This window comes from Gobio gobio (assembly GCF_949357685.1).
Source record: "Gobio gobio genome assembly, chromosome: 9".
Classification (NCBI taxonomy): domain Eukaryota; kingdom Metazoa; phylum Chordata; class Actinopteri; order Cypriniformes; family Gobionidae; genus Gobio; species Gobio gobio.
Window position 1 is genome coordinate 42,243,026 of NC_137115.1, and position 22,464 is coordinate 42,265,489.

Here is a 22,464-nt window from a genome sequence, read left to right on the forward strand (position 1 = left end):
CAGAGAGTTCTTGGCCAGAACAGAACCATACCGCAAATCCAAACTGTATACTATAGTCAACAATCATCTTTGACGATAGTTGTCCTGACAGAATTAGTTACTTTTGAAAATGTATACAAAGGGGGTTACATCTGAATATTTTCTGTAAAAAGCAAATGATATGTTGAGTAATATTATTTCACCTTCATACACACAGTGTTAAAAAGAATAGTATGCAGATTTGTACTATTTTTTATATCAGTAAGAAGAAAGACGTCATGTTTTTACTACAGTATAATGTTCTAGAATTTTAGTTTTTAAATATGACTATCTCTGTGTTTTTAGAAGTTAGCCCTGCCTGGTTTAAATGTTTGAAAATGATAAACAGTTGAAAACATTTGTTAGAAATCTAGAAAAGTAATCAGTCACATTACTAATAAAGTAGGCTAATTGAAATAGTTACACTACTTAGTTCGTTTTAAATAGGGTAACTTGTTATTTGTAGCCTACATTTCCATTTCCAGAGTAACCTTCCCAACACTGGTCATAATAGCCATCTGATGCAATCACAACATTCACAGCAAACAAAAACAGTGTGGAAAAAAAAGTTCAATGGCTGTTTCTCAGTGCGCCTGCGCAGTGCGTGGGGCTTCAGGACAGGCTCCACGTCTGACCACGAGCTCGTACCAGCCAATCACAGGCGGCCACCGTGTGTTTGGAAACAACACACGCAAATACTTCATGGTTTATGAGCAGCCCGAAACTTCTTGAATCAGGAACCTGTACCTTTCCGTATCGTGTATTGTCGTCGAAAGAGTCTGCGGAAATTACTGTAGATAGTCTATGCGATTATTAATATAGTTGTAGGTGGTCAGATTAAGGAGGAACAATGGAAAGTTCTAAGGTCTCGGATAAAGAGACGATCTCGCTGGTTATTAAAACGCCAAATCAGTTTCACGGTGATCAGCTGATCGAGGGAGTGCATGTGGACTGGACCGTAAAAGACCTCAAATGTCACCTCTCCGAGGTTTATCCCAACAACCCGGTAGGTTTGGATTGGTTTCTTGTCCTAATGGTGTCGGGTTACATCTAGCGAGCCGTCAGCATTCCTCAACAGAACAGACGACACAGCTAACATGGCTGAGCAATGCAGGAAATGCCTTACTGTCCATAAGTCATTTGCATTATATAAACAGAGGATGAATTTCCACCCCATTGGTCTAGTCTGCTTTAATATTGTTATATGTAATTAATCATTTATCACATTATTCCTCTACTGCGTAGTTGTTTGCATTGTACGGAAGGAACTTCAGTAGGTACATGTGAAATTTGTTGTATGTTTGTACTTCTCATAAACGTCTGTCACTTCAACCATAAGATGAATATCATGGTGCAAAAACTGACTTTCTAGGTGCTATCTAACGTTTGGACTCATTTCCTTATAGGCTGAGAAAGACCAGAGACTCATTTACTCAGGCAAGCTGCTTCAGGACAACCTGCTTATGAGAGATGTTTTCTCAAAGGTGAGGGACTTTAACATCCATAACATCCATCTTCAACAAACCTGTACACATGTTTTGCCATGAGGATTACACTTGTTTACTTTCTACAATATTTTATCTTTACCTGCTTTGAATTTCAGCTCTTAGTTTGTTAATTTTCATTTTCAAAAAAAGTTCAATTGATTACTCAAAATCAACCTGAATCTACAATGATTTGGAACTTTTATTATAATTTCAAATGATTATTTATTCAAATGTATTATTCTTAACTTATTATTTATATAAAACACTTGGTTTTTACTTAATTTACTTATTCATATATATATATATATATATATTTACTTTAATTAAATTATATTACTCTTCACTACCCGTAGTGGCATCCAGAAATATCTGTCAAAAATAATCTTAAGCATTATTTTTGTCATTTATGGCTGAATTTACAGTAGATAAAGCATGGCCATATCTTTTGTGTCCCTGGAACATAATTCAAGGTTACAAAAAAGATTAAACAGTAACCCTGTACAAACTAACAATGAACAACATTTGTTGCAGTATTTATTATGTTAATGTTGGTTAATAAAAATACAGTGGTTCATTGTTTGTTCATGTTAGTCCACAGTACATTAACTAATGTTAGCAAACACAACTTTTGATTTTAATAATGTATTAGTGTTGAAATTAACATTAATTTAGATGAATAAAGAATTATTCATTCTTAATTAATGTTAACTAAAGTAGTTACCTAATGAAGCCTTATTGTAAAGTGTTAACCATTCAATGTTTACATTCCGCTGTCCTGAGAGGCAGGGGTGTTGGCAAAACACTGATAGTTTTGTCATTGTTTATGTCAAAGGTGAAAAAATGGGTGGACCCACAAACATCTCTTGTTTCGTATCCTCAGCCTGATCCTCTTACCATGTGCTGTAGTCAGTCTGATTTTAAAGCTGCTCAAAGAATTGACCCATAGCAGCCTCTCAAGCGAGTTGTGCATTTTAAAATAAGACATTGTTGTTCCTCGATGAAAGCCTGTCACCTGATATACTTGCATGGCATCAAAGCTTGACCCAGGGATGAAAACAATATGATAGTCACATGGTTTAACCAATCTGTCAAAGCTTTCTCTTTCACTTAATGATAGTTCCTTTGGTGAATGCCTTTGCCACCTCAAAAAGCATGCTAACTGAAAAAAAAAACTTTTTCCGCAGGTTCCTTCAGATACCAAGCCCACTCTTCACCTGGTGTGTACTGTGAGACCCCGACCTGCTGCCCAACTAGGAGCAAGACCCAAAGTATGTTCCCATCTACCGTTTATATTAGGCTTTTACCATGTGGTAAGATTTAGTGCTACATGTAAAAACAGACATTCAGTTTATTTATAAGTTTCAAGTCCTGAATTTAGCTCCAGTGCAGTATATTTGATCAGCTTAGAGTATGTTTGGTGAAACTGAGATGTGGCGGTTTACTGTCTCTAAGGGGAAGGCTGTGCTTGTTCAGTTGGGTGGAGATATCACCACACGACTGCTTACTTCCTGTTCCTTTCTGCATCCTTGTTTGCATAAACCAAATGCTGTAGCAAATTTCACATGAAGTTTCATAGTGTCTCATGCACCTGTTCTGGTTTTCCTGCTTAAAAATCAAATCTGTTTCTCTCCTCTCTTTGATGTAGGCGACATCAACACAGCAGCAGAGTTCCCAGCCCTCCCCACTAACTGCTAGCCAAAGCTCAGATTCTCCAGGACCATCCATGACCTCTGTACCCGCCACGGATGGCCTTAGACAGCGCGGTCATACCGTCTGGCCTGACACTAGTGCTGACACATCTACGTGAGTTCATGTCTTTTGTCAAATTGAGATTCAGTGCTGTAAGGTGTATGAATGTAAATGTGTAAGTTGAGTGTAACATTTTGTACTAGTTAAGTAAATGTTTGTCCTTCATTCACAGGCCTGTAACAGCAGCGATGACCCACCCAGCCTTCCCCACATACTCCCTTTACAGTCCACAACAGCTTCTGTGGTTGCAGCAAATGTATGCCCGCCAATACTACATGCAATAGTAAGTACACCCTATAATAGACATATTACAGTGTTAAGCTGGGTAAAAATATTTTTTAGATTATTATTAAAGTACCCCTATTATGATTTTTTTGAATATTACCTTTTATGCAATGTGTAAAATAGCTGTTTGTGAATGTAAAACGTTTTAAAGATCAAAGTGCACGACAAATGAAGTTATTGTCTCCTAAAAGAAAGAATCAGTGTCGTCATCAATTCCAGTCTCACTTCTTGTTACATACCTACGTGACAATGAAACAAATTTGAATAATGCCAGCCTATGGTCTTCATTGGCTGCCCGTGAACGAGGTGTTGTTAAAATGTCGAGAAGACATTGTTTCAGCACTGCGAGTCCACTTTGCATGCATTTAAAAAGGATGAGGACTCTCTCTGAAATTGGTACGGAAAAAAAATAATCTTTGGTAACTATAGCCGCGTTTCCACCGCGGGAACTCTCCCCAGGAACTAGGGACTTTGGGGTGGTACTCGGTGTGTTTCGACCGCAGGAACCGGGGTCTAAATGAAGTTCCGGGTAAAGATTTCCCCCTCAAAACGGCCCTGCTCGTGAGGTAGTACTTTTTCAAAGTTCAGGATCTTTCGGGGGTGGGACTTGGGCACTGAACATGCTGATTGGTTCAGTTCACGCAGCATTTTATTTCAACCTAAAAGTCTGTTGCGGTGCGCGCACTCAAGAGTTCTTTGCTATTCAAATCAACAATGGAGTTTAAAAAATATGACCGATGATGAGGTGCAGGCTTTATTAAGTTTATTTGCGGAGGACGAAATCCAGTGGGCTCTGGTAAGTCGCGCGCATTCCTACGTCACCGGACTAATCTTCACGGTACTTTAGACCGCGATGGAAACGCAGACTGAAGCAGGTCTGTGGGAAAAAGAGTTCCTGGGGAATAAAGTTCCTGGGACAAATTGTTCCAGGTAATTTCGGTGGAAGCGGGGCTATTGTGCATCAAGCACTGAGGTTCAATCACAACAGACTGGCCCATCTGACCAATCAGAGCAGAGTACGCTCATAGAAAGTAGGGGCTTAGAGAGACTGAATCTTCGAACACGCTGTTTTCAGACTCTGACAAATTAGATGATGTGCAATGAGCATTATGAGAAAATTGAAGTGATTTTTGACCTTGGATGCATGTAAACCTAGGAGACATCCAAAAAAATGGCATAATAGGGGCACTTGTATTATTGTATTATTATTAAATAAACATATTAAACAAGACAAGAAACATTATACAAACATTATACCATCAAGCTTTTATTTTTAAAGAAAGGCACAGGGAGCTCTTTAAACGTTTTCAAATGCACGTTATAAGTGACCGGAACTCGCAGCACATGCAGAGGTCGAGTTCATGTGGAGCAGCATTTACTGTGAAATGATCTGCTCTGAGAAAACACCCTGATCATGAGCTGCTCGCATGTAAAAGAACACAGTGGCAGAACACAGCTTCACTCTGAAACATGCAGCAAATATATTTATTTATTTAAATCGCAGCCTTTGTGATTTGATAATCACCATTTCACGATTTTAGTTTAAGAATTCTCTTGTAGCCATACTATATCCAGGCGTATCAGACTGTTAATGAAATGTCTGTTTGTTTCAGTCATGCTGCCATGACAGCTGCCGCCTCTGCTCCGTTGGCCGCCCCTGCCGCTGCTTCCTCGCTGCCTGTCGGTCCTCATCAAGCCGCTGTACCCGCAGCTTTACCCAATCAAGGTCCCATCAACGACCTGCCAGCCAATCAGAACGCCCCAGGTCCTGCGTTCATCAACCCAGAGGGAGCCAATCAGAATCTGCGAATGAATGCCCAGGGTGGCCCTGTGATGGAAGATGAGGAGGACATGAACCGCGACTGGCTGGATTGGGTGTACACGGCGTCCCGATTGGGTGTCTTCCTGAGCATTGTATACTACTATTCCAGCATGAGCCGCTTTATCCTGGTCATGAGCAGCCTGGTTATTATGTACCTGTAAGTTAAAACGGAATGCCAAACATCTATTTTGTGAACATAATATTCAGAAACATGTGGTTAGTGTTTGAGTCATTTGTTCTGGATTTTGTATGTTTTTGATTCACTAAAGAATCAGTTCATAAGAATAATTTGTTTGGGTGTTGGACTCTGGATTCTGAAGAGCAGTTTTGAAGGGTAAAGTAGGGACGAGCTGGCCGTTGCCATCTTGGCAGCGCAATGAGTGCATCACTCCAGGATAACAGAAAATGGGCAAAGTGGCGGGATGTGGGTGGAGCTAAGATGACTAACAGACAGCAGATAAATGGCTATCCACCCGTCACTCAAAGTGGCCACGTCCTTAATTATGCAGAACTTTAAGGCTTTTTATAATGTAAACGAATGAGTTCTAAAAAAATTAAACCCCCCTCACAGTTGTCATGAAGGACAAAATTAGCCATATAGACCAAAACCACAATTTTTAGCAGACTGTAAACATGTTTTTTTCTGCTGGAAAGTTGGGCATTTTAACATGGGGCTCAATGAGATTCTGCTTCCTTCTGGAGCCTGTCCCTAGTGGCCAGTCGATGAATTGCAGTTTAAGTCACTTCCGTATTTGCTTCAAGAGAAACTGCGGGAGGTTGCCACTTGGTTGGACTTCACTAAAAAGAATGAGTTGAAGATTGCGCTGTATGTTTTTGATTCACTAAAAAGAACGGGCTCATATAGGTTATTCGTTTAGGGAATTGGACTAGACTGGTCAAGTTTTTGATTCACTAAAAAGGGCCAAATTGAGATGGCTAGACCAATCTCCGATGGAGAACAGCATCTCCAAAACTGCAGCTCTTGTGGGGTGTTCCCAGTCTGCAGTGGTCAGTATCTATCAAAAGTGGTCCAAGGAAGGAACAGTGGTGAACAGGCAACAGGGTCATGGGCGGCCAAGGCTCATTGATGCACCTGGGGAGCGAAGGCTGGCCCGTGTGGTCCAATTAAACAGACGAGCTACTGTAGCTCAAATTTTAATTCTGGTTCTTCTGATAGAAAGGTGTATCTCTGTTTGATAGTTTTAGTGTGTTTTGTCCACGTCAGTGGAAGAATGCAAGTGTGAGATCCGTTTATGGACTCTTGATAGATTCTGTAAACACAGACACACCCTCTGTGATATAACGGACAGTTTGAGCCATTTGTCAGTGAACAAACTAACACGCGTGTATTCCTGAGCAATTTAAAAGGAATGAGTGAAGCAAAAATGAGCGAAGGGACGCAGGGTTCTTCCTGATCAGAAAGAAAACATCTTCCTCTACATGACTGCAGATCGGTTGGTGGCATTCTGGGAATTATTTTGTTGAGCTCCAGCTGTTATAACTGAGGGTTTCAGACTGATAAAAAATTATCTCCTGATACTTTATCTCTGCAAACATGGCAGTTTGACTGCTCTGCAACCATTAGCTTGATCTGAGGGGGTCCCACCCTACCATACAAACAGTTTGGGCGTCCTCTTGTGATTTAAGTAATGTATAGTTTAGGTGCTAATGGATGACTATTTTAAAATAAATGGTGTAATTTTAATGGAAATGAAGTTCATGGAGGCTTGAATGCCTTTGTATAGCTATTCTTATGGTTCTTTTTCTCCCTTTCAGACACACAGCAGGCTGGTTCCCTTTTAGACGGAGACCCCAAGCCAGGCCTCACATTCAGCCAGCACCAGAGGTCATACAAAACCAGCAGAACCAAAATGAGCAAAGACATCCAGGACCAGTGAGTCATAGTTTCTGTTCAAGAATTTGTTATACTTGTGTGTGTAGGCATGTATGTGGTTTTAATAATTCTCATTTTGTCCTGAAGGTGCCGCCCCCTGCTGAAGTGGAGGGTGCTGAAGCTGTTGAACCCGCCATGATCGCAGTGCCTGTTCCTCCAGTTAGACGACCCCTCGTATGGACAGCCTGGGTGTTTTTCAAAGCTTTTTTCGCTTCTCTGATACCTGAGGCTCCACAGGGCATTGCAAACTGATCCAGAAGCAGTCAGAAACGACAAAACTGGACCCCAGAGCCCTTGGCCTGACCATTTAGACTGGACATTATACATGAAGGCTACAAGTACTAGAAATGGTAGCACTTTTCAGTCCTTTGCCCATGTGGCCATTGGTTGCACATCCTGTATATACATGGACATGGAGTTGTAAATATTGCTGGACAGTTTTTGCTTCGCACTTTAGATAACCACATCGGCTGGAATCAATGGTATCAGTCTCCTGGCCTGATCCTCTTATATAGGCTTCTGTCACCAGGGCTTCATTCACTTGAAGTGCTCCACGATGAGTGATCCAAGGATTAAACTCACGGGATTATCTTATTAAGGTTCTAATATAATGGACAACGAAGGCCATATGTTGATTTAGTTCGAAGTGCATGAATAGATGGAGGATGCTTGGGAGAATTCATTTGTGGCACTTTGAATCTAATGGCGTTTATGCAAGTAAAATATGCTTACATGTTCCCTTTTTTTAATTGTGTTCAACCTGTGAAATGAGTAACGTTAATATTTATGAAGAAGGTTTGGTATGCGTTCAAGTAGTTTGAGCAGAATTTGCAATTCAAAGAGCTCCAAAGTGTTTGTTGTTGACTTTGGGATGAAACAAAGGCAAATGAACCTCATTTAAATTTTGCATCTTCTTTACACGAAGGAACTGCACTTTGGTACCTGCAAGAGTGGAGGACAGGAATTAAGAGAGGTATAGTTCTGAGAGACTTCAAAATAAGTTTTTAATTTGGTATTTATCAGCACTGTAGCATTGCTGTCATTTAATTTTATGTATAAAACAGCTTTGTTTATTAACATTATTGAGATAAGCCTCTTTGTACCAGAAAAGGAAAAAAGAAATAAACAACTTTCATTGTTTCAAGTTCATTTTAAAACTCTTTGAAAAGTGTAATAGAAAAGGTTTTGTTCTGTCTGGTTAGCATAGGTTTTTTTCATTTTTAGGTTTTATCTTTAGCCACAAGCACTTTAAAAAAAAAAAATCAGATTTTTTTTAATGTCATATACACACTTCTGTCCTACTGAAATGGTACCAGTGAGATTTTCAGGCGCATTACTGCATTGTGGGCATGCTACACTAGGTGCCCTACACCTGGCGCTAGGTGCGAAGCAAGTGTTTTTGCTAGTTTCAGCCCGACGCGCTACGTTTTTTATATCGCAAATGCATTTGTGCGCCCATGGGCTTGCTGGTCTGAAAACGAGGCGTGTGTTCAGGCGTGTTGCTGTTTTGAGGTTACTGAAATGGACCGCAATATTTTTTTGTTATTTAAAGAGCGCGTTAGTAATACGTGCCTATGACAAGTTAAAGGATTAAAATGTAAACTATTATTGTTGTGTACATACAGCTCTGGAAAAAATTAAGAGACCACTAAACCCTTTGGTGCTCTTCGTTTAGGGGTTGCATTGGTTATCTTCCCGGTCATAAGTGACCGGACACCTAAAAATAAAAAAAAACTTCCTCCGCCCCAGTAAAACCAATATGATTTATTTTTCTTCAATAATATTATTTCTATTTTCTTTTGTATTTTGAGATGATTTGATGGTATTTATTAATATGTATGCAATAGTTATGGTCTATTTTTGCCATTGAAAATAATACAAACTTTTTTAAATATCTTTTTTTTAATTAAATTTTTATTTATTTTTTATTACAGAATTTCAGGTTAAAATAAAGTCTAGGCCTTCCAAATACATTTTTGAAGGAAGATTAGCACCCTCTTTTGGAATTATTTAATTAAACATTCAACCATGTGTGTAACCACTAGAGGTCTCAATGGAAAGGCTTGTGAATTCACTAGGTCTCTTTTGAACACATTCAATTATAATTTTTTTAGATGGATTTGAATATATATTTAAAAAATCTCAAAGACTATTTATTATAAAGTTTTAGATAATTTCTTTTGTTAAAAATAGTGATTTAAAGTGTTAGTTTATGCATTATGATAATAATAATAATAATGTATACAGTGTGTGAGTGTCTGTGTGTGAGTGGAGGTGTCAATGTCACACTCTTGATGACTTTTTTCAGCATTGTGGCCGATTTATAGATTGTACACACAAAAATTCAGTGAATTTTTATGTTTTTGCAGATTTCCCATTCATTTCCTATGGTGGTCATTTTTGACCGAAGAGCACATTTGTTTTAAGACCACTTAGCATGCTCAAATCATGCCCTCAATTTTTTTGTGTGTTCACAGTCCTAATGTCATAAAAGGCAATTCAATGGTCGGTCGTTTTTGACCGAAGATAATGAACGTTACTATTTTTTTACGACCACTTAGCATGCTCGGATCATGACCTCAATTTTTTTTGTGTTTACATACTTAATGCCATAACAGTCACCAAGTTTCATATTATTCCGATGGAGCTGTGATTTTTAAAATTTCAAAACAAATGGTGAAGACCACCAGAGGGTTAACATTGATTTCTAAATGTTAAGTGGTCTCTTAATTTTTTTCCATAGCTATAAATATAAAAATGCCTACCTGTCAAAATGGATAGTCACTGCATGTATCAGAATTAGCCTACCTATTTGCAGTAATGACGAGCAGATCCGTTTCCTTGCTAGAGAAGCGTTCAGTCTTTCCGCTCGCAAATTCCACCATGTAAATAGCGAATCCGCCATGGTGTGAGTGCAACTGGCTTTTAAAGGGAATGGGAGATGAGGCTCTGGTTGGTTTGTTGCACGATACGCCCAAAACACACCCATTACTCATTGAGAGAATAGGGACAACCCTTTTAGACCATGCGCCGGGTGTGAAAAAAGTAAAAAACAAAGAATAGAAGACAACTGAGGGATTAAATACACAGGGATTAAATGTAATAACTGATAACCAAGGAAATGGGAATGAAACAGGAAAAGGGAAACTAGGGTAAACAGAAAGAAACTAACTAAGATTCCCAAAATACAAAGATCAAAACCATGGCTGAATCCGAAATTGCCCCCTATACCCTCAAATAGGGCATTATTTGAGGGAACAGCCATTTGTAGTGGTTTCTGACGTTATCGAATGCACTCATTCCATCCCACATTGCACCTCAATAACAAGTGCACAACTGATGCACACTAAACGGCTGTCTGAATTCACTCACTCGTTTTCATTCACTGAATTAGTGGACTAACATAGTGATTTCGGATTCAGCCCATAGTGGTCTGATTTTAATATGCATGTCTAAGCATACTCAACTATCTTTTGACTTGCATATGGTAAGCATCATAACTTTTGTGTATGGCTTGTTCCTGTCTAAAGCCATTTCCTGTGGACTGTGGTGATGACGTCCAGATTTTACATAACTGTCCATTTCAGGGTGTTTTATCTGCGCTTTACACCACCCCCTAAGAGCTTGTCCACCCCTTTGGACTATGGCCTGCTCTTGTCCACTCTGTCCAGTGACCATATCTCTTATTTGTTTTTTTTGCAGCAGAATGTCCATAAAAACACAGAACATCCCTGTGCACTGTTTACAGTCCAGTAACCTTGAGCAACCTAATCGACCCTATAGGGGCAGTTGCATATTCTCCTCTGTTCTCCAGAAAGGGGGCACTGCAAATCAGACATTACAGGTCCTGTCTCTGTCCTACCTCTGAATTTGTCCCTCCTACTCATATACTTGCTGAAAGAAAACAGAGCTCTTTTGAAAGAGAAGCCCTAATAACATTAAGAGACGGAGGCTCAGTTGTGTCCATCCAGACTTTGTTGAGATGGAGAGGAGTACAGCGTTGCTCGTTGTTCTCGCTCTGGTCAAAATAAGTAGCTGTTGTCTGGATCCTCCCTCTGCCTACAGGTTTACAGGAGCTGTTTGTAGACTCACCTATCCTGCAGCTGTAGTCCGTAAGTATTCTCTCAGTGATTTCTGTAATATATGGTCAGACCATGTTTGTAAGTGAGTAGCTGTATGTATGGAATTAATTTAAAGCAACCAGAGTGCAAAATAATGGTATAATAATGGAAAGAAAGAAACAAGGCCTAGAGTTGTAGTCAATACTAGCTTGAAGTTAAGGTTTGTTTTTAAAGGGATCTATCGCCAGACCAAGCTCAATCTTTTAAGATTGAACATTAGGGTGAAATCAAATCGCCGGCAGAACAGTTCACCCAAAAAAAGGAAATTCTGACATCCTTATGTTGTGACAACTTTCTTTTTCTGTGGATCACAAAAGGAGGTGTTTTAACAATTGTCCTGATCACACAGACATGAACTAAGTTTCAAAACTGTTAGGGAGGTTGAGACTTCACAAATTGGACATTGCTACTTTTCTCATGAACTTGCGAAATTAAGCTAGGGCAGAAGTCCATTGATCTACTTTACACTCAAAATGGCATGAAGGAATTGCAAAAACAGAACTTTTAGTACTATAATCCTGATGGGTAAAAATGTTTTAATGGATAGTTCATGTATTAAGCATGATAGATGTGGCATGCTGTGTAACAAGCTATTTAACCTAAAACAGTTGTATAATGTATATTTTAAAACTCTCATATAAAGCGTAGAATATTTGTGTAATATATAAAGATTGCAGGCCTTTTTCTAGTGCACAAATATCAATACAATTATTACACTAGTAAAAGGGAGACATATAAAGCCTAAAATATTCCCTTATAATTATACATTTTAACCTAAAATATAACTAAACTAAGTTCCCAAACTTTTTTGTCATCCAAATCCCTTTAACTTAAAATATTTACTTGAAGTATCTCCTGAAAATAATCAGATATTTTAATTATTTAACAACACAATCACTTGTTCATGGTTCTCCGATGTTGATTAATGAATAAAATATTCAGGTAAACAAATAAAATATTTAATCTCTCTATATATTTTTTAGTATGTGTTTTAAATTATTGTTTGTTTTTATTTTTAAATAAATTAATTTTAAATGTTTATGATTTAATTATTAGCTTCTTATCAACTCTCTCTAAACCCCATGCAGTTTTGAGAGTTTGGGAAACCTTGGACTAGAGAATAAATATCTCCCTGTCTTGATTCCTCAGTGAATGAGAAGACTACTGAAGTCATACAGGCCGCTTTTCAGCATGCCAGATATCCCAGCGTAGAGGGAGAGCGATCAATAGGCTTTGGGATGGTGAAATACGGATTCCACAAGTAAGGAACTCCTGCAGATGCTTGCATGTTATGTGGTACACTTCAGTGTTACATTCTGTATCTTATGGCACTCTTCTCACCCACATCACCCACAGCTTAGAGATCCATAACCTTTCCATTGGAAAGAGTGAGTTTGAGCTGAAAGAGAATGAAGGAATTGGGATCTCCATTTCAAACGTGTCTGCTGTATTCAAAGGGACAATCAACTATGGATATGGCAGCTGGCTGTGAGTGTTTCTATTTATTAGAACATATCAAGGTTTCTGCAATAACACAGCTGTGGTTTAACCCTGTGCTCTACTCTACATATGTTTTTGTAAAACATTGGTCTTTTGTTTAACACGCAAAGATCGTCAGCGGCCCCAGATTATTGCTGTTCACATAGCTTTACTGAACAGCGTTCATTAGGGTGTTTAGCCCAAAAGTGCTCCTATCTGTAGAAAGGTCTTCAGGTTTCTTCCAGTCAGCCTGTAATAAAATTACATAACCTTATATTTCAGTTACAGCATCACAGTGTTGTTTTTGTTTTTTTAAGTCAAAACAGTGAAAATTAAGTAATGTTTGTTTTCAAGGTGCTCAGCCTTCAGAAAATTTGATCATGAACCTCAGGTCAGATTAAATAGGCTATCATATGAGCTGTGTCATTCTATTTTTATTAAGTTTGCACAATTCTGGACATGTCTAAATAAGATTTAAAACCATGAATTGTGTTTTTTTTTTTGTGGTAATTTCATAGAAATAAGAATTAAATGGACATCAAAAATGATTATCCAAAAATCATAATTAATTAAAAAAGCAAGAATTTCTAGCTGTCACTCAGTATGTGCTAGTGTGCGATATTAGTTTATAAATATTGTAAATATTAATATGAGCTTCATTATTGTTACACTTAAACATAAATGTGTGTGTGTGTATATATATATATATATATATATATATATATATATATATATATATATATATATATATATATATATATATATATATATATATATATATATATATATATATATATATATATATATATATATATATATATATATATATATATATATACATATATACATCCCCGCCCTCTGTAACAAATCAGTCCCTTACGGGTCAAAATGACCCAAAGCCCTAAAATTATACCTTTTTTTTTGGACCAGAAAGCTTATATCATTTCATTTTTATAATATTTTTTTCAATTTTTTTAAGCCATTTTTTTCTTGGGAGATTTTTTTATTTTAAGTACCTTTTAAATCACTAGATTTTATCAATAAATACAATTATTTAAGCACATTCTTTCAACTTAAATTTTGAAATAACTCAACTTTTCATGCAAAACCCATTTCATTCAGTACAGAATATCTCACATTGTGTGTCTCTGCCGACCTCTTGTGGAAAAAAATTATATAACATGATATTTCATGACTCATGCCACTAGATGGCCTTATTAGCGTGACGTCGTCATACTCAATTCTAGTCAGAACTCAAATGTTGTGGGCGGGGCTGAGTTTATCTCTTCCGAATGCACAGAAACACATGTAGACATTATTGAATAAAAAAATTTATGAAAAAAAGTTTAGTTTAATTTTGAGCATTTCTTAGGCTTTTCTTTGTTTGTCTTTCTTTCACAACAGTAAAATCAATATAAGTTTGCATCAGAGTATCATTGCCATGTTCTTTCTTCTACAGACTCAGCCTGAAACAGTCATTGGATTTTGAAGTTGAGTCCCAAATTGACCTGGTCGTCAATCCAAAACTATGTGAGTCCCATTTTGTTTAGACACTTCTGTTTGACATTACTTAATTAATCCTGATTTGCTGTAGTAGTCGTTGTCTGAAAAGAGATGTGATTGTGTGTCAGACTGTGGAAAGGGCAAAGTGGCTGCAGACACATCAGACTGTTACCTCACATTTCACAAACTGAAGCTGCTCCTGCAGGGAGACAGAGAGTAAGTTCGACATTTTTACATTACTGAGACACACTAGTGACCAGAACAATACAAACAACCCTTTTACAATCTGGGTTTTGATAGGTCAAAGTATTTGCTTATCTTAATCTTGTTCTTTGCTTGTGAGTGAAGAGCACTTCCTGAAGATCAATTTCACATATTGTACACCCCTAAGCAGAGCTCATTTGCAAGAGCATTTAAATGACTCTCGTTTTGACTGTGTGCAGACCTGGATGGCTGAAAAGAATGTTCACAGACATTGTGACTTTCACAGTGAAGTTAGTAGTAAAGTCACAGGTGAGTGTGTCTACTTCCCTTTCAGTCGGTCGCGTTCAACATACGTCGGAAGTGACAGACGAATTGGGGATCATTTTCAGAGACCAATCTAATTCGAGTGTATAGAAACGAGCCAATACACATTGGCATGCGGTCCACGCACGGGTATAAATACAGAAGTGGAATACCAAATCCTCGCTTTCAACTTCAGAGCCGAACTGTTTTCTACGAAGAGTGTTCGAGACGAGTCTTTGGAGGATCGCTCTCTTACCTGCTGGTGCTGGTGTGACGGTGCGTGTCAGCGACTGGCCGCTGCAACAAAAGATACTTCCTGTGTTGGTTGGTTGGTTGTTTCCTTTTCCCTTTCCTTTTCACGTGTTTGGGTGTTCAGCACGCTGAGGTGACGTTCGTGAATGACTCATGTTCCCACTGCGGCCACTACGACCAATCTTTGACCTGCGTGTTCTGAATCGGGCCCTGCACAAGCTTCCGTTCAGGATGTTAACGCAGGAATTACCGAGATTGGTTTGCAGCGATCGACCTGAAGGACGTGTACTTTCATGTCTCTATCCTTCCTCGACACATCCCGTTCCTATGCTTTGTGTTCGAGGAGAAGGCATATCAGTACAAAGTCTTGCCCTTCGGGATAACCCTGTCACCTCACGTCTTCACGAAAGTCGCAAAGGCAGCCATTGTTCCACTCAGAGAATGCAGCGTTTGCATCCTCATCTATCTCGACGACTGGCTTTTTCTCTGCCAGTCTCGGGAGCAGTTGTGCGAACACAGGGACCTGGTGCTCCGTCTCCTCAGCCTGTTGGGCCTTCGGGTCAACCGAGAGAAGAGAAAACTCTGTCTGAGTCCCGAGATGGGCATGACAGAGCGCCAAGTATCGGGTCTCAGTTACCCCGTACTGTCGCCAAATCTTCAGCCCGTGGTCAGACCCTTCATTTCTACAGGCGGGAGTGCCCTTAGAACAAGTGTCCAGGCATGCTGTGGTCTTCACGGATGCCTTATCCACGGGCTGGGGTGCCACGTACAACGGGCATGCAGTCTTGGGTCTGTGGCCCCAGCTGCATTGGCATATAAATTGCCTGGAGTTGCTAGCAGTTCGTCTTGCCCTAAGCCGCCTCAAAAAAGCTGCTTCAGCGCAAGCACGTTCTGGTTTGTACGGACAGCACTGCAGCCGTTGCGTGCATCAATGGCCAGGGTGGTCTACGCTCCCGTCGCATGCTGCAACTCACCCACCATCTGCTCCTGTGGAGTCAGAAGCATCTGAGGTCGCTTCGGCCATTCACATCCCTGGTGCCCTGAACCATACAGCCGACGAGCTCTCTCATCAGTTGACACTTCCGGGAGAGTGGCGACTCCACCCCTGGAGCGTCCAGCTGATATGGGATCTTTTCGGAGCCGCGCAGGAAGACCTGTCCTCTCTCCGGACTTGACCCATTGCCAGTTGTACTATTCCCTGTCCGGGGGCACCGTCGGCACGGATGCACTTGCGCACAGCTGGCCCCGGGATCTATGCAAATATGCGTTTCCCCCAGTGAGCTTTCTCGCACAGACTCAGTGCAAGGTCAGGGAGGACGAGGAGCAGGTCTTGCTAGTTGCACCCTATTGGCCCAACCGGACCTGGTTCTCCGAACTTACACTCCTCTCGACAGCCCCTCCCTGGCCAATTCCCCTGAGGAAGGACCTGCTTTCTCAGGGACGGGGCACTCTATGGCACCCGCGTCCAGACCTCTGGAAACTCCATGTCTGCTCCCTGGATGAGACGCTGAGGTTCTAGGTGGCCTACCACAAGCAGTGGCAGACACCATCCCCTCTACTACGCTTTGAAGTGGAATCTATTCGTTGAGTGGTGCTCTTCCAGCCGGGAAGACCCCCGAAGGTGTTCAGTTAGTGTCGTGCTTTCCTTTCTGAAAGATGGGCTGGAGAGAAGGCTGTCTCCCTCCACCCTCAAAGTGTATGTCGCAGCGATAGCGGCGTTTCACGATGCAGTTGATGGTGAGGCCTTGGGAGGCGAGGATGCGGTGTTCCACTTCTGTATTTATACCCGCGCTGCGAGGCGGTGTGTGGACCGCATGCCAATGTGTATTGGCTCGTTTCTATACACTCGAAGTAGATTGGTCTCTGAAAATGATCCCCAATTCGTCGGTCAGTTCCGAAGTACGTCTCCGATCCCATACGTAACCTACATATGTAACATACATACGTAACCGAGACATTTCTTGTTCCATGTGATTGCCCCAAAAAAAACATACTGTGGTTAAACCGAGCATTAGATCAGAGTACTTCTTATTATGTGAATTTTACCCTCCATTAGTAGAGTTTCATACCATTTACTTTTTCCTTTCTAACAGATCTGTAAGGAAATAAACAATGTGGCCAACATACTAGCAGACTTCATACAGGATCAAGCAGGTAAAATGCAGAGCCCTTCTTTCATGTGACAGTCTTGTGTGAATTTGTGGTTATGTGACATCTCTCTCTGTCTGTGCAGAGCAGTTTCTTAGTGATGGGTCCATCGGCGTAGACATCTCTGTGACCTCTTCCCCCACAATCAAATCTAATTATATAGAATCATACCATAAGGTCTGATTATAAAAAAAAAATTCTTAAAAATTGTGTTCAAACATATCTACAGTATGGTTTCTTATTATGTGGTTACTGTTGTTGTTCTTCTGATAAACAGGGTTTGGTTACTTTTAATAATGTGACATCAGACATCAGCACCTCTGTGTTTAACCCCTCCCAATTGGCTGAGAACCGCATGCTTTACTTCTGGATCTCAGATGGACTTCTAGACCCAATAATGGGCGCCATACACCATGATGGACGATTTATTCGCAATATCTCTGGAACAGAACTCACAGTATGTTATAATTCAGTATTAGATGTGTTGGAGCCATTTGTATTATGAAAGTTTATTTTTATATGCCCGCAATGTAATACATGCTTCTATACTGTAGGAGATGCTTTTAAGCATATAAAAAACATAAAAAGGTAAAATGACCTTTTTTGCACAAATTTGGATTTAAAGGGATAGTTCACCCCAACATGAAAATTCTGTCATTAATTACTCACCCTCATGTCGTTCCAAACACGCAAGACATTCGTTCATCTTAGGAACACAAATTAAGATATTTTTTAATGAATTTTGGGAGCTTTCTGTCCCTCCACCGACAGCCTACCAAACTACAAATTTAAAGCGCCAGAAAGGTATAAAGACATCATTAAAGTAATCCATGTGACTCCAGTGGTTGAACCTCAATTTTATGAAGCGATGTGAGTGCTTTTTTTTGCGCAAAAAAACCCATAATTTACCATTTTATTCACAAAATATTAATTACCCTCAAGCCAGCTGTATATGGCTTTTTTTTTCTTTTTTTTCAGACGAATACAATCAGAGTTATATTAAAAAATGTCCTGGCTAATCCAAGCATTATAATGGCAGTAAATGGCAGCCCAAAATAATTTGAAGCCCAAAAAAAGAGTATCCATCCATTATAAAAGGAATTCATACGGCTCCAGGGCGATAATAAGGGCCTTCTAAAGCGAATCCATGGATTTTTGTTAAGAAAAATATCCATATTTAACACGTTTTGAAGTAAAATATATGATTTAATAATGACATGAAATTTTCATTTTTGGATGAACTGTTCATAACACATTTGAGTAGAAATAGTGCCTAAATGACAGTAGCAAAAATGAGCTGGGGATGCCAATGCGCATGAACATCCACAGCTGTTGTAGAAAACAGTGTGTGTGTGTGTGTGTGTGTGTGTGTGTGTGTGTGTGTACACATATACACTGTATGGCCAAAAGTATTCAGACACCCCTCCAAATAATTGAATTCAGGTGTTCCAATCTCAAATTTATTTTGAGTGACAGATTTTTTTTGTTGTTGTATGGTTTTAGTAACTATAATAACCCTGCTATGAAGGGTTTTTTTTCTAGGCCTATTCATGTTCATGTGTCCGTCTATTTTACAGGATCTATTTCAGACAGAGCTGTCCTCAGCCAGGCCTGAATTGTTGAGCAAGGTGCTAAAACACTCATTACGAATATTCAAACCACACAAAGGGGAGGAAATAACTGACATTTCATAATGACTCAATGACTCATTTTATACAGTGCTATTAGAACATGCAAATAAATGTTTTCCATTCGAAGTACACCAACTGTCATTTCAAAATAGGGCAGCACCTGCGTGTTTGTGGAAGTGTGATGTGGGCTTTTTACTTTCTCTTTAGTGGCTGTCCTCCGAGGGTCCAATGTTAAAGGCGAGGAGTGTGTCAGTTCCACACTTATGGACCACCACAGAGGGCACATCTGTCAGAGCTGTGGCTGGAGTCGAGCTCTTACTGGATAGTCAAGACGTGCCAGTACTTTATTTTGAGACAGTAAGCTAAAGCACATGAAGGAGATGGACAAGTAACCAAAATGCTTGTCATTGGAACAGTTTCACAAATAATACATTTTCAATGGTTTATGTGATAACAGGATGTGACGGTTGTTGTAAAAGCCTCATATGCAGAGAAGAAACTAATTCTGAAAGCCACTGCAGAGCGGTAAGTCATGAAGGTGATAGAGTCTACACAATCACATAAAAAGATTTTCAGTTTTATGTCCCTGATTTAAAGTTTTCTTTTCTGTTTTGTGACGATTGCAGTATCTCTATAGAAAAAGCCTCCACATCAGAAGGAGCCACTGAGGTGAGAATTAATTAATTTATCATACATTAAACAATTTTATCATCATAAATGTTATATGACCTCCTCCTCAAAGATGGCGGACAGCTTGAGAGTTTATCTACAGGAGGCTGTGGAAAAGATGGGAATCCCCAAAGTCGTATCATGTAAGTGTGGTCACCGTAACCACGCAGTCTATATTACACGTTTCTGTATCTTTGCATCATATTTCATCTCTCCCCTCAGACCTGGAGCCAGAATTAACCGCTTTGATGGATGAACAGGGGCTTTATCTCTTTGACATCATCAATCCTGAAGTTTTACCTCAGAACGTGAGTATATTACACTAGCAGATAAGGTTTGAATATTATCAATCTGTGTTTTACAGTCATAATTGTTTTTAATTGTGAATACACAGGGGTATGTGATAGTCCAGTTGGATTTTGGTTTTCCACAACATCTGCTGGTGGAATTCCTGAAAAGGACACTGGATTGACAGTCTTGTTTCATTTTCTCTTTCTCGCACAAACACACTTACAGACATGCACACACACATCACGTACACACAAGACTCTTTCTGGCATTTTTGCTTGTATGTAAAGAAGTTTGATGTTTCGCGAAGCTGTTCAATTTTGTAAATATGAAAATGTGAATCACATTGATCTTGTTTTATTTACATGTCCTTCAGTAATATGATCTCATGACCTCCATAATGCAACTAAGAGGTTGTATTACCATTATTAAACATTTCCTGGTGCTGTCACACATGATTGTGTTTCAGATTTCTGGTTAAACCTGTTCTTCCTCCAAAATAAATGCATTAAAAAAAACTATTCATAAAGGGATAGATCACCCAAAAATTACACTTCTGCTATCATTTTACTCACTCTCATCTTGTTTCAAACACTCTTTCCTCAGTGGAACACAAAAGGAGACGTTTTGAATAATACACCTTTACATACCACTTTATGCAATTACAATAAATGAGAACTGGAGCTTTTAGGTTTTCAAGGAACTAGGGCAGTTGTCAAGATTTTCTTCTGGGAAACAAAATTAAGCATCCAAAATACACATTTAAGTGTTTATTTTATTACACTTTATCTATTGGTCTCTGTAGACTTCAATTACAATATACATATAAAGGCTGTTTTCTCTAAATATATTTTTTTGTTTCAAGTACTGAGCCAAAAATCTCCACTTCTGTAGCACTTACATACACCAAAAAAAAAAAAATTAATATATATATATATATTGCACGGGTTGTTCATATATCATTTGCCTAGTTTATATAACATTTTATTCCTAAAACATGGAGGTTTTTTTCTGGCTTTGGATAGTATTTTCTGATTTATGGAGTGATAGGCCTACCTTTTACTCTATTATGTCAACAAAACATGATTTTTAAACGTGGCTTTATGTTCAGATTTCAGAAATATGCAAATTAGTGCATATTTAATTAGATAATCCCCCATTGCATATGTAAACATACTTTTTCAGAAACTTGTAATAGAAAACAACTTTGTTAATGTGATGTGATTAAGGAAGTATGGTGATATCTATTACAAATTTGACCATATTCAGCCCCATACGCAACAAACTGCGAAGGACTGTATTCTGACACCTTTCTATCAGAACCAGCATTAACTTCTTGAACAATTTGAGCTACAGTAGCTCGTCTGTTTGATCGGACCGGGTTAGGGTGACCGTGCACCTGTCCCGCTTTGCGTTGTAGCCTACCGCACAGCATTTTCACCCCTTGTCCCGCATGTCGCATATTGAGAAAATGTCCCGCATTTTCACCAGTCTATTGATTTTTAATGATCATATTGAGAAAACATGCATGCGTTCTTTTGCCTTTTTAAGAAAGCATTTTATTTATTATTTTTGCGGCATCGTTTTTCACCTATATTTAACAGCGCTTCGTCAGAAGTAACATCCCGCCTTACACAAATACAAAAGCCATTTTTTAAACCATATCCAATGGTTGAAAAGAAAGGAGTAAACACGGTCACTAGTAGGTTGTGACGGCTGTCAATCAAAATGTGGAGCGGTGATTCGTTCCATGTGTTCCCTGTCAGAAAACGAATGGATAGTTCTGTATATATATATATATATATATATATATATATATATATATATATATATATATATATATATATATATATATATATATATATATATATATATATATATATATATATATATATATATATATATATATATATATATATATATATATATATATATATATATATATATACGATTATAATTTAATGTTGTTTTATTTGTTTCATTATTTATTTAGTTGGATTTTAGTTGCACTTGGTCAGAACTGTTTCAAAAGTAGTTATCTGCATGATGCCTGCTGCCTTTGGGCTCAGTGATGTTGAATTTAAGATTATACAACAGTTTCAGGTTATGTTTTAGTGTTGGTAACATGTCCCACATTGTCCCACACAAACTTAGTAATCGCCCCACATTTGGTTTGTTTGATGGTGGGCACCCTAGACCGGGTTCACCATTGTTCTTTCCTTGGACCACTTTTACCGACCACTGCAGAGCGGAAACCCTCAACAAGAGCTGCAGTTTATCTCCTTATAAGGAATGCAGTGGATGAATTTCACCACTGGGTGGCATCAGTGACTTTGCAGAAAACAACACTTCACATGACCTCACTGCTGTCCTTATATGCCCTCTCTCACGATACAACTTCACTGATGTTATAAAACGTGATATAACTGCGTTTTTGAAACGCCACGCACTTCAATTGAGTCAATATAACATTAGTAGTTATAATTAGCAACATAAAACGCTTTTTACTGGCTTTTTATACAATCGAATTCGTGCATTGTACGTTCACTTAATATTAAAATAACGTCTATGAATTCTTTATAGAGTGCTTTGGGTCGTGGTAGCATAGAAA

The 22,464-nt window shown here is 38.9% G+C and overlaps 2 protein-coding genes across 3 annotated transcripts; both read left to right on the forward strand.

Annotated features, from left to right (window-relative positions):
- Window positions 1-617: 617 nt before the first annotated feature.
- herpud1 (homocysteine-inducible, endoplasmic reticulum stress-inducible, ubiquitin-like domain member 1) lies at window positions 618-8,399 on the forward strand. The gene is made up of 8 exons (XM_079824823.1): window positions 618-1,024; window positions 1,425-1,502; window positions 2,690-2,773; window positions 3,151-3,308; window positions 3,427-3,537; window positions 5,153-5,518; window positions 7,138-7,255; window positions 7,343-8,399. Exons 1-8 carry the CDS (start codon window positions 869-871, stop codon window positions 7,505-7,507), a joined length of 1,236 nt encoding a protein of 411 aa, XP_079680949.1. The 5' UTR covers window positions 618-868; the 3' UTR covers window positions 7,508-8,399.
- Window positions 8,400-10,999: 2,600 nt separating this feature from the next.
- On the forward strand, window positions 11,000-20,761 carry cetp (cholesteryl ester transfer protein, plasma). 2 transcript variants are annotated; one of them, XR_013817168.1, is made up of 16 exons: window positions 11,000-11,367; window positions 12,526-12,637; window positions 12,733-12,864; window positions 14,315-14,385; window positions 14,487-14,574; window positions 14,802-14,871; window positions 17,211-17,271; window positions 17,351-17,442; window positions 17,543-17,722; window positions 18,843-18,893; window positions 19,104-19,253; window positions 19,354-19,421; window positions 19,494-19,565; window positions 19,639-19,708; window positions 19,788-19,873; window positions 19,960-20,396. XR_013817168.1 is itself a non-coding variant. In XM_079825077.1 (16 exons), exons 1-16 carry the CDS (start codon window positions 11,238-11,240, stop codon window positions 20,035-20,037), a joined length of 1,482 nt encoding a protein of 493 aa, XP_079681203.1. In that variant the 5' UTR covers window positions 11,000-11,237; the 3' UTR covers window positions 20,038-20,761. The 2 variants fall into 2 exon arrangements, 1 of the variants encoding a protein (XP_079681203.1); XM_079825077.1 differs by having other exon boundaries at window positions 19,523-19,565; window positions 19,960-20,761.
- Window positions 20,762-22,464: the final 1,703 nt, after the last annotated feature.